Raw genomic sequence first — 12307 nt, forward strand, 5'->3', positions numbered from 1 at the left:
GGTGAAGTGAGAGAAGCAGAAGGCAAAAATGAAGCCTCTTACCATCTGGTCAGTCTGGGAGGCGTAGATCCTGTCCAGGATGCCCTGCACTGCATCCAGCTTGGAATGCAGCTCCGCGATGCGCCGCTCCGTCCTGCGCTTGGACTTGAGACATCTCAGAGCCTGGAGACAAGGGGAATCAAAACCTGGGCTCAGAAAGCAGGCAAAGGAAGTGGGGAAAAAAGAGCAACCCCTGTGTAGCAGGGCACAGCAAGGGCTGGCTGGAAGATGTTCCCGTTCCCTTTGAGCACATCCCTCTGAACACAGACTTATCGCCACCTTAAGGAGAATTTTGGCCTCAGAAATAGCACCTCAAACATCTCATTTTAGGGCCTTCAGGAAAGCTGGGGAGGGACTTGAGACAAGGGCAGGGAGGGAGAGGACAAGGGGGAATGGATTGAAACTGGAAGAGGGAGATGGAGGTTGGAAATGAGGAGGGAATTCTGTGCTGTGAGGGTGGTGAGAGCCTGGCCCAGGTTGCCCAGGAAAGCTGTGGCTGCCCCATCCCTGGGGGTGTTGAAGGGCAGGTTGGATGGGGCTTGGAGCAACCTGGGCTGGTGGGAGGTGTCCCTGCCCATGCAGGGGGTTGGATCTGGATGAGCTTTCAGGTCCCTTCCAACCCAACTCATTCTATGACTTTGTCATTATATTACTAAACAGTTGCTACATTTCCTCACACAAGCAGCTGTTTTTGGATCTAGATGATCCTTCAGGTCCCTTCCCACCCAAACCTTTCTATGATTCCATACTCAATGCCTAACCCAGTTCATTATCTACACTTCACCTGCAAGACACTTGCAGCACTTACCAATTGCTTTTTTCCAGCTCTACAAGCACTCCTGGCATCCTCTTTACATCTGTACAGACACAACAAGGACCAGAAGTTAGTTCCTTGGCAAGCAGGACATTTTACAAAGCAGGAACCATCCTCACTACCTCACTGTAATCCAGAGGTGAGAATGCAGGACACAACCACCCTTCAGGCATTGTTGCTTTTTAGAATTAGCCCTTGAACACCTTCCAAATCTTTGCAAACACTCCTGACACCCACTCACTCGTGTTGTTTTCATGGGGATGGGAAACAAAGTCTGGAAAATCAGCCCTATCACAAGAGCTACTATGTTTACAGAACAGGAAAGGTTCTGGGAAAGCAGCAAGTCACAGGAATACAAAGTCTTAAAAGTACAAAGAAGTTCTTCCCACCACCCTTCCCCAAATTACTTCTCTGCTTCCTGGGAAAGGGACTCCACCTTCTGGGACAGCAGCTGCTCACTCTGCATCAACTGATAGACGCCGATGTCAACGTCGTTCATTGGGGAGACTTTGGCATGAAGACCTCGGGCAAACTTCACTATCTAAAGGAAGGGAACAAAGGCTTGAGCTCTTCTCCAGGATCTGTGCCTGCTCTAAAAATAACTGCACTCTGATGGGAGAAGATGCTTTCAACCCCCATGTTAAGGCTTGTAGCAGAGTGATGAGGATATGGCAGTCACCGTATCAGCTAATATTAAACTAGGGAGGACCAAGTGCTTTTGACAAGGGTTTGTGGTGAGAGGACAAGGGGGATGGATTGAAACTGGAAGAGGGAGATTGAGGTTGGACATGAGCAGAGAATTCTGGAGTGTGAGGGTGGTGAGAGCCTGGCCCAGGTTGCCCAGGGAAGCTGTGGCTGCCCCATCCCTGGGGGTGTTGAAGGGCAGGTTGGATGGGGCTTGGAGCAGCCTGGCCTGGTGGCAGGTGTCCCTGCCCATGCAGGGGGCTGGATCTGGATGAGCTTGAAGGTCCCTTCCCATCCAAACCATCCCATGAGTCTATGATTCCATGAAATGCCATCAATGTGAAAACAGAAATAGAACAGAACACCCTGAAGGTTCAAAGCTGTCCTGGTGCTCTGAGCAGTGTGTGGCCCTGTCACACTTCCCAATACCTCAGTACTGAGCTGCATGGTGCAGAACACTGCAGGGAAACCTGCCACCTCAGGGACAAGAGCACCTGCACCTCTGCAGAAGGGACTGACAGGCAGGAAAACCTTCTCCAAGCAAGTGCAGCACTGATTCCAGTGGCATGGAATGATTTTATGGGGGGGAGCTGGGAACAGTCAAGAGTAGACTACTACAGTAACTGCCCATTTCCCAGCTGTTCAGTTACACAGCTAACATTTCATGGGGAAAAATAAGAACCTGTCATGCAAGAAATGAGGATTTAATCCCATCTATAACCAGGTTACAACCTTGGAATTGACTTTTCCAATCAAAGAACACCCATATTGAGCCAGTGAAGTATTCCCTCCAGCCAGATGAAATGCAAGACAGGGATTATACCACCCAAAAGCAGTCACCTTTACCCTGTACCTTCTCTCCATTCTGTTCCAGGATCGTGACCCTCTTTTCCTTCTGCAGCTGGAGCAGCAACAAGTAGAAGGTCCTTTCATCTGGACAAACATTGGCACAGAGGGAACGCAGCTCTGAGAGGGCAACAACAGGGTGAGAAGAAAGTGCAGAGTTCTGATAGAGCCGATAAACTTCCTCTGCCTTCTCCTGAAAGGAAGCAACAAGGGCTGTCCATTAGTTTCCACAGGACTTTTACTTCTCTCCCTAACAACTGCCAAGTCCACACCTGCTTCCTCCCACACACTGAGGGTCAAAGAAGTGAGATGGATCATGTCTTTGGGTCAGATGGTTTGAAAATGAAATGTCCCGAAGCTGTTCCAGTGCTTTAAATAGATCAGCATGAAAGGAGTGAAAAAAAAATAGTACAGTTTTGCAGAAGAACCAAAACTGCACTAGTCACATTCCCTGTGCAAGAGCTACAGAACTTCAGAAGCTCCGAGGCAGCAAGGTGGCCTCCTCTGCTCATCTTGAAGTCCACTCCCCACCCCAAGTTTAAATGCAGTGACTCCACACTGTGACTGAACTGAGCATTTGGAGGCCACTGAGGTGATCCCAGGGCTCGAGCAGCTCTGCCCTGCAGACAGGCTGGGAAAGTTGGGGTGTTCATCCTGGAGAAGAGAAGGCTCCAGGGAGACCTTAGAGCAGCTTCCAGTGCCTGAAGGGGCTCCAGGAAAGCTGGGGAGGGACTTGGGACAAGGGCAGGGAGGGATGGGATGAGGGGGATGGATGAAAAGTGGGAGAGGGAGATGGAGGTTGGACATGAGCAGGGAATTCTTTGGTGTGAGGGTGGTGAGAGCCTGGCCCAGGTTGGGCAGGGAAGCTGTGGCTGCCCCATCCCTGGGGGTGTTGAAGGGCAGGTTGGATGGGGCTTGGAGCAGCCTGGGCTGCTGGGAGGTATCCCTGCCCATGCAGGGGGCTGGATCAGGATGATCCTTCAGGTCCCTTCCAACCCAAACCATTCCAGGATTCTCTGATTTGTATGGGAGCAGAGGAACAAGAAAAGTTCTCCTCATTTCAGCTGAGAACTCCTGTCCACTCCAGACTATACAAACAACTGTTCCCATCCACCCCCAGATTCCACATCCACAGGCTGGTGGTTTTCCAAACACCTTTTCCAAAGGTTTCTCTCCTCTCCCATGCACATCCTCTCTGGAAGGGCTGTGCAATGCCCACCGCAAGGGCACTGTCTGCTACCAGAAGAAAGGAAGACATCTAAAGAGCTCATGGATTTCTGGCAGTCCCAGTCATTTAGATGCCAATCACATGCAACAGCTAATTTTGGTGCTAATTTTAACACCACTGAGAAGCAGATGAGGGACCCAGGCTCCCTGTCAGTGCTGCCCAGCCAAGCCAGACTGAGCAACAAGGAGTTCCATGATTCCCAGAGGAACCCATAGCTCTATCACTACCCACATTCCAAAGAAAAGGGTCTTTGGCAGGATCCAGGGGCAGCTCTGGACACATCAAGCTGGAAGCTTTTCAGAACACAGACACACACACAAGGTCAGCTCAATGACAGCCTGGACTGACAGCCAGAGACTTCTGTGTCCCCTATTTCTCCTGTTTTCACATTCAGCAGATGGCACTTGGCCTGAAGGACTCTCTCCTGCTCCTTCCATGAACTCACACCTGGGATTTACAGTCTTCTACTTGTCTTCCCTGACAAACCAGCCAACCTGTCCCTCCCACTTCTTGGAAGTCAGTGAAAAGTCATGATCTCATTTTAAAGGAACATCAGTAGGTATCAACTATTTCTTATCTCCAAGTGATTCCATCTATCTCTATCATCACCATGAGGGTGGTGAGATCCTGGAACAGGATTCCCAGGGCAGCTGTGGCTGCCCCATCCCTGGGGGGGTTGAAGGGCAGGTTGGATGGGGCTTGGAGCAGCCTGGGCTGGTGGGAGGTGTCCCTGCCCATGGCACAGAGGTTGGGACCTGTTAATCTTTAAGGTCCCTTCCAACTTTCCCCATCCCATGATTCTATAATTCAACAGGATTTTAAACATCTAAAGAGTACAAATGAAGGTCTAGAGGTCTAGTCCATCCTGATCCTTCCTTGCTAGTACATCAACTGACTCATGATTTTTCCAGAGATGCAAAACCTTGAGAAAGTTTCAACACTCACCTGAAGCAGCTCCACATAAATCAGAACTTCTTCTTCCTCAGGTATTTTACTGTCACCCAGCACACTGGAGAGAGTCCACTTCAGGGGCTTCAGAATGAAGACTCCCACACCCCAGGAGATCCAGCTGCTGTCTACACTGGCCATGAAGTCTGACTCCCTCTGCAGCTTTCCACGTCTAGAGAAGAGACAGAAGTGAATCAGGTCAGTCCTGAATCCTTCCTATAAACCTTCTTCCCTGTGAATGTGGTGAGAGCCTGGCCCAGGTTGGGCAGGGAAGCTGTGGCTGCCCCATCCCTGGGGGTGTTGAAGGGCAGGTTGGATGGGGCTTGGAGCAGCCTGGGCTGGTGGGAGGTGTCCCTGCCCGTGCAGGGGGTTGGATCTGGATGATCTTTCAGGTCTCTCCAACCCAACCCATCCCCGAATCCTGTGAGATCCAGGGCACACAGCTCCCTGACACCCGCTCCTCCCGCCTCCCCTCCCTTCCTGCTGCCCCTTTCCCCTCCCAGAGGCCCCACTGAGGCCTCCCCTGCCCTCCCCTCGGCTCTCAGGCCCATCCCACCCCCCTCCCCACCCCCGGCCCTACCTGAGCAGCTCCCGGAGGACCGTCGTAACTGTTACTGTATCATTTATACATTTCATACAAAACAGACAAATTAAGTTTGGCAGGGATTCATGCAGCTCAAGATTTGTAACTGATGCAGAAGCCCTGTCTCTTTGAAACAATCAGATAAGGAAGGCCTTCTGACTTAAAGCAATAGTTTTGGTTTTAATTTCGGATGTGGATCCCCCCCCCCCAACCGCGGTGGTGCAGCCCCGCGCATGCGCACTGCGCGGCGCCGCCCGCCTAGCGGGCGGGAAAAGGCTGAGGGGGGTCTGCTCGTTTTGGGGTGGATTTCAGCTTTATTTACCTCAAAGTGCAGCCCTGCCGCCTCCCTGTGGTGTTGTCAGGGGTGGTGGCACCCCCTTTTTCGTGCGGTTGTGTATGGGAGGGGAGAAGGCTGCGGGAAAAAGCTGAGGGGGGGGTTGCTCGCGTTTTGGGGTGGTTTTCAGCTTTATTTACCTCAAAATGCAGCCCTGCCGCCTCCCCATGGTGTTGTCAGGGGTTGTGTCGCCCCCTTTTCGTGTGGGATATGTATGGGAGGAGAGAAGGCTGTGGGAAAGGTGGGAGGGAAAAGGCTGAGGGGGGGTCTGCTCGTTTTGGGGTAGTTTTCAGCTTTATTTCCCTCAAAATGCAGCCCTGCCGCCTCTCCGTGGTGTTCTCAGGGGTGGTGTCACCCCCTTTTCGTGGGGATATGTATGGGAGGAGAGAAACCTTTGGAAAAGGTGTCTGGGAAAGGCTGAGGGGGGGTTTTGCTCGCGTTTTGGGGTGGTTTTTACCTTTTTCTGCCTCAAAATGCAGCCCTGCCCCCTCCTCGAGGTGTTGTCAGGGGTGGTGTCACCCCCTTTTCGTGGGGATATGTATGGGAGGAGAGAAACCTTTGGAAAAGGTGTCTGGGAAAGGCTGAGGGGGGGTTTTGCTCGCGTTTTGGGGTGGTTTTTACCTTTTTCTGCCTCAAAATGCAGCCCTGCCCCCTCCTCGAGGTGTTGTCAGGGGTGGTGTCACCCCCTTTTCGTGGGGATATGTATGGGAGGAGAGAAACCTTTGGAAAAGCTAGGAGGGAAAAGGCTGAGGGGGTCTGCTCGCTTTTTGGGGTGGTTTTCGCCTTTATTTACCTCAAAATGCAGCCCTGTCACCTCCCCGAGGTGTTGTCAGGGGTGGTGGCACCCCCTTTTCGTGGGGATGTGTGTGGAGAGGAGAGAAACCTTTGGAAAAGGTGTCTGGAAACCCACCCACCTGGATGTGGCATCTGGGGTTGGATGGGAAGGGGTGTTTGTGTAAGTCTGAGGTGGACAGGAGGTCTTGGGTGATAATGGGGAGAGTTTTTCCATTTCCTCTGTTCCCACACAAATCAGAGAATCCTGGAATGGTTTGGGTTGGCAGTGACCTTCAAGACCATCTAGATCCAACCCCCTGCATGGGCAGGGACACCTCCCACCAGCCCAGGCTGCTCCAAGCCCCATCCAACCTGCCCTTCAACACCCCCAGGGATGGGGCAGCCACAGCTTCCCTTGGGAGCATGGGCCAGGGTGGGATTCCCCTCTGCTAGAGAGCGGGAAACAGAGCTGAGGTGATTGGTTGGACACCAGCCACCATTGTGCAGTTGCCAGCAAGGTCAGGGAGAGGTTTCTGCTGCTCTGCTCTGCCCTGCTGAGACCCCAAGTGGAGAAGCCAGTGCAGCTCTGGAGGCCCCAACACAGGAAGGACATGGATCTGTTGGAGTGAATTCAGAGGAGGCCACAGAGGTGATCCCAGGGCTGGAGCAGCTCTGGGGACAGGCTGGGAGAGTTGGGGTGTTGAGCCTGGAGAAGAGAAGGCTCCAGGGAGACCTTAGAGCAGCTTCCAGTGCCTGAAGGGGCTCCAGGAAAGCTGGGGAGGGACTTGGGACAAGGGCAGGGAGGGATGGGATGAGGGGGATGGATGAAAACTGGAAGAGGGAGATTGAGGTGAGACATGAGGAGGGAATTCTTTGTTGTGAGGGTGGTGAGAGCCTGGCCCAGGTTGGGCAGGGAAGCTGTGGCTGCCCCATCCCTGGGGGTGTTGAAGGGCAGGTTGGATGGGGCTTGGAGCAGCCTGGGCTGGTGGGAGGTGTCCCTGCCCATGCAGGGGGGTTGGATCTGGATGAGCTTTCAGGTCCTTTCCCACCCAAACCCATGATCATTCCATGAGTCCACAACATAGTGAGGGGCTGCTTTGCCTCTGGGGTCTGTCTGTGCTTTGAATGCTGAGGCAGTGATGTCATTTGTATTTGTGTTTAGTGGTCTGGCTACTGTGGCCCAGCCAGGATCAGCCGTTTTTGCAGCTGCATTGTTGTTGTTTTTTATCTCTATGTGACAGAATAATTTGAGTTCACCTCCCCCCCATGTCAGGATGCAGGAGAGAAGTTTCTTCATGGAAAGTCTGATGTTTTCAGAGCAAAGCTCAACACTGCTGAAACAAAATAAAAAAAAACAGAGAGGTGAACAGTGTTGCTGAAGCAGAGCTGCCAAGTTCTGAGTATTTCTGTATCACTGGGTTGGTGGGTGTGATGTCTCTGGCAGATCAGGGGGACTGCGATGCTGAGGTGCCTGGTCCCTGGTGGTCACACGCAGGGGTCAGTGATCAGGGTGTTTGGACTTGCCAGGTTTCTCAGAAGTGTTTGGCTTTGGTGGATCTGCTGAGCTGTGAGTCAGAGCAGCCTGTGCAGCCCTCAGCTTAACCCTCTAGCTGCTGGGATGCTAATGCCACCCCGTGCCTGCAGGTTTCTCCAGAAATCCCACAGAAATCAGCCAGGCTGCGCCCCCAGGGACACAGGGGGTGGAGCTTTAACCCGTCTTAATTTTAGGAGGTGTTTTCTGGGGCTGCTGAGCTGTGGGTGCAGCCGGTCCAGGCTGTGCTGTGCTCACCCCAGGCTGCTCCCAGCCACGGGTGGCTGCTGGTTTCATTTTCAGGGAGGTTATTTCATGTTCCTCGCCAGTCCCTAACGCAGGCAAACTGACTGACAATGTCGTGGTGACCATGACATTGGTTCAACCCGAGGGTTTGGTGGCACAGCCTTGAATCTCTTATCCTGGCCAGCTCAAGCTGCTGCAGGAAGGCAGCAGGTCTCAGAGCAGCCTTTAGACACCCCCCGCTCCATGTTTTACATCAGGAGATGACTCAGCAGAGGCAAGAGTCTATTTTTATCTCCTTCCAAGCTTTCTGTGTCAAGCTGGAGTTTTATATTAATCCTTTCAGTGCTAGCTCCAGAATCACATTGCCTTCCAACTGCAGAGCCATTCATACCTGAGGAGCTGTGACCTCTGGGAGCCCTGCTGCCAAAAAAAATCCAGCCTGGGTGTTCTCTGGGAAGCAGGGAGGGCACATTTTGGCCCAGAAACAACATGTGATCACAACCAAAGGAGCCGCCCAGGGCTGTGTTTAGACACCTGAGGAAATCAGCCTTGAACTTGAGGCTGTGAAAACTGGAGTGTCACATGTTCAGTGATGAAAAGAGCCATGGTCTGATCCCTGCTCCAGAGGAGAAACTCCCTCCTGGAAATTCCACTGTGGAAAAAAAACAAGGTGATGCAAGATGGAAATTATTGGCTGAAGAAAGTATCCATGTGCTTGAGACATTTGGGGAGCAGATTAAAGGTGCCCTCAGTGTTTAACCCCCAAAGCCAATTTTTAATTTGCTTTTGTAGCTGGGCAAAGAGATAAAACAAGAGCAGCTTGGTCCCTTCATGGAGTCTCAGGGATTATGTGTGGCTAGGGATGAGATTGGACCCTCTGGACAGTGGTTTGGCAGAAGGTGGCTTCACACAGACTTTTCTAAGGGTTTGTATCATCCTAGCTTTGCACCATGGTGACTTAACCTGGGCTGGGATTCTCCAAAGCTGGATTTTATGTGAGATCCATCATTTCCATCCTTGGACCTGTTGAGCCAGAGGTTTCTCTTCCAGTTTGAAAGCAGGCAGGTGTCTTGGTTTGGACCGGACAAGAGGAAATGGGCTCAAGTTGCCCCAGGGGAGGTTTAGATTGGAGAAACTCCTTCACTGAAAGGGTGATCAAACACTGAACAGGCTGCCCAGGGAGGTGGTTGAATCCCCATTCCTGGAGGTGTTCAGAAGGCACGTGGATGTGGTGCTGAGGGACATGGTTTAAGCACTTGGTAGAGTTTGGTTAATGGTTGGGAGAGTTGGGTTGTGGTGGTTAGAGTTGGGTTGTGGTTGGACTCAATGATCTTAAAGGTCTTTTCCAACCAGAACCATTCTGTGATTCTGTGGAGAGGGAGCCTGGGCTGCAGCTCAGAGTCCTCAATGTCCTCATCCCTCTCCTTCATCCCAGAGCTCCTTTTAAGCCCTGGTTCAGGGGGAGGGAGGAGCAGATCCTAGTTCAGACTCCACATTTGCTGTTTCAAGTTTCCCCTTGCTCTTGGGAGCCCTCTGGGCTGGCAGAGGAAGGGGAAGCATTTCACCCCTTCCCTTGCCCAGCCCCTGTGTGCTGAGAGGCAGGGAAGCTGTGTTGGGAAAGGTGAAGGGAGAAAGGATGAGGTAATCCACCTGCTTGCTTTGAGCTTCTCCTGAACCCCAGAGATAAGGCAGGGGAAGGGAGTGAAGACAGAAATCCAAGCATCCCTCTGCCACAGAGGGGAAACTGATGCACTGAGGGACAGGGTGGCTTGGGGCCATGGTGCAGTGGGGAACTGAGCTCCCTTCTCATGAAGTTCACAGCCTGGACTTAGCTACAAGACCTTTTGCTCCCTCTTGGAAAGAGGAACCAGCCATTTATGAGACAAATCATTTGTTTATCCCAAGAATGGGAGGGCAGGTCAGAATTATCAGGCAGCTTCAGAGCCCTCCCAGACACAACAACACGCAAGAGGCAGCAAGAAGCTGAGAGCAAAACTGAACCCTGGAGTTCAAAACTCATAGATAGATTTATATATAGGCACGTACCCTGGGTGTGCTGGGATCACAGTTAAAAGCAAGATGCTCTGGAAGGAGAAGATTACAGCTACCTTTGCCCCCCCCTCAAGTCTCTGTTAAAGATGAAGGATTAGAGAGGACATGAATTTCAAGGGTCTGAAGAGCTGAGTGCCAAAGGAGCAGCCAGCTCGGTGAGGTTAACCACCAACTGTGGCTGATAAGACTGGGCTTTCCCCCAGAGCTGTTTGTTCCTGCTGTGGATAGTTTGGGCTCAAATCTCCCTTCTCCTGGTGGAGAGGCAGTGGGAAGGAAGGTCCTGCTCAAACCCTTGCACTTGTTTTATTTTCCACTTGGAACAGAGTTAAGGATGGGATTTGCCATTACAAAACCTTCTTCTTGTATTATGTCTTGTTCTAGAGCCCCCAACACAGGAAGGAAATAAAGCTCTTGGAGCAAGTCCAGAGGAGGCCATGGAGATGATGGGAGGGCTGGAGCAGCTCTGCTGTGGAGCCAGGCTGGGAGAGTTGGGGTGTTCAGCCTGGAGAAGAGAAGACTCCAGGGAGACCTTAGAGCACCTTCCAGTGCCTGAAGGGGCTCCAGGAAAGCTGGGGAGGGACTTGGGACAAGGGCAGGGAGGGATGGGATGAGGGGGATGGATGAAAAGTGGGAGAGGGAGATGGAGGTTGGAGATGAGGAGGGAATTCTTTGGTGTGAGGGTGGTGAGAGCCTGGCCCAGGTTGCCCAGGGAAGCTGTGGCTGCCCCATCCCTGGGGGTGTTGAAGGGCAGGTTGGATGGGGCTTGGAGCAGCCTGGGCTGGTGGGAGGTGTCCCTGCCCATGCAGGGGGTGGGATCTAGATGATCTTTCAGGTTCCTTCCAACCCAAACCATCGTGTGATTCTATGATTCTTCCTCAAGTGCTTAACTCACCCTTGCTGTTGGACTCTGGTTCAGAGGGAGCCGCGGGGATGAGCCGGTTGTTGGCGATAAGGGGTGTGGGTGCCTGCCAGGAGGCCTGTCCTGGGGTGATAAAAACACACTCCTCTCTCCCCTGTGGCCAGAGCCTGCCCTGCAAATCAGCCTTAAATGGAAGCAGTCGGCATGTCTGCACGGCCGGGCTGGAATTTCTTGCTTGGCGGGTGGATGACGCGTCTCCTGGGATGTCCCACCCCTCGGGATGTCCCACCCCTTTGGGAAGTTTCACCCCTCGGGATCGGGCGGCTGGGCAGCGGGAGAGGGAAAGCATCCCAGCCTGGCACCAAATACCCAGGGGCTGGGGATAGAGTTGCCTTTGTGTAGAGCTGTGTAAAAATTCCTCTCGTGGTTTGGCAGCCCAGACAACTCCATTGGTCCCGTTTTACAGCCGGGGAGGCTGAGCTAGAAGGAGAAGGCAGTGCAGGTTCCTGAGAAGTGCTTGTCAGGAGGAGGGGGAGATCACAAGGTCTGGATGCTCAGGGTTGTCCTCCCACTGCTCGGATGCGTCTCGGAGTCCAGTATAAATTATGGGGCAATCTGGGAAGCTGCACTTCTGCATTCCCCTTCCTCCCATCTTAAGTTTATGCACAGCAGTTCCCTAAAGGTTGGGTGTTTGGGTTTTTTTTGGAGGGTCCAGGTACTTCCCCAACCCACTAATTATGCAGATGATATGCAAATGCAGAGGAGTAGCTTTTATTCTGACAGAACTGAAAACTCAGTTATTCTCAAAGGACCCAAATGACTTCAGCTGAAGTCAGTGGTATCTAGAGTGCAGAACACATGGTTTTGGTTAAACAAAAGGCCCTGCATACTTTTGGGGCTTGTAATAGAAGTACCCACCCAGGAAACAAGCAGGAATTATTCCCCTTGAAGTCATGTTGATTATTTTCAGCATGGACAGGTCCTGACTTCTGCAAGGAGACAAGGAAGGTGTCCATTGGTCAGCGTGGCTGGCTGCACAAGCATGGTCACCACAAGGGACCTGGGACAGGCTGGGAGAGTTGGGGTGTTGAGCCTGGAGAAGAGAAGGCTCCAGGGAGACCTTAGAGCACCTTCCAGTGCCTGAAGGGGCTCCAGGAAAGCTGGGGAGGGGCTTGGGACAAGGGCAGGGAGGGATGGGATGAGGGGGATGGATGAAAAGTGGGAGAGGGAGCTGGAGGTTGGAGATGAGGAGGGAATTCTTTGGTGTGAGGGTGGTGAGAGCCTGGCCCAGGTTGCCCAGGGAAGCTGTGGCTGCCCCATCCCTGGGGGTGTTGAAGGGCAGGTTGGATGGGGCTTGGAGCAGCCTGGG

The 12307-nt window shown here is 52.6% G+C and overlaps 1 protein-coding gene across 1 annotated transcript in view; it reads right to left on the reverse strand.

Moving 5' to 3' along the window:
* The window catches only part of CHMP7 (charged multivesicular body protein 7), a 7829-nt gene extending 3069 nt beyond the window's left edge, over positions 1-4760 (reverse strand). The window contains exons 1-5 of the mRNA XM_010007162.1: positions 4557-4760; positions 2391-2576; positions 1261-1394; positions 848-896; positions 43-162 (exon numbers count right to left, since the gene is read on the reverse strand). Coding sequence (XP_010005464.1) covers positions 43-162; positions 848-896; positions 1261-1394; positions 2391-2576; positions 4557-4700 — 633 coding nt within the window. The 5' untranslated portion in view covers positions 4701-4760. The remainder of the gene's footprint in view (positions 1-42; positions 163-847; positions 897-1260; positions 1395-2390; positions 2577-4556) is intronic.
* Positions 4761-12307: the final 7547 nt, after the last annotated feature.

Source organism: Chaetura pelagica, unplaced genomic scaffold (genome assembly GCF_000747805.2).
Source record: "Chaetura pelagica isolate M959 unplaced genomic scaffold, ChaPel_1.0 scaffold731, whole genome shotgun sequence".
Lineage (NCBI taxonomy): Eukaryota > Metazoa > Chordata > Aves > Apodiformes > Apodidae > Chaetura > Chaetura pelagica.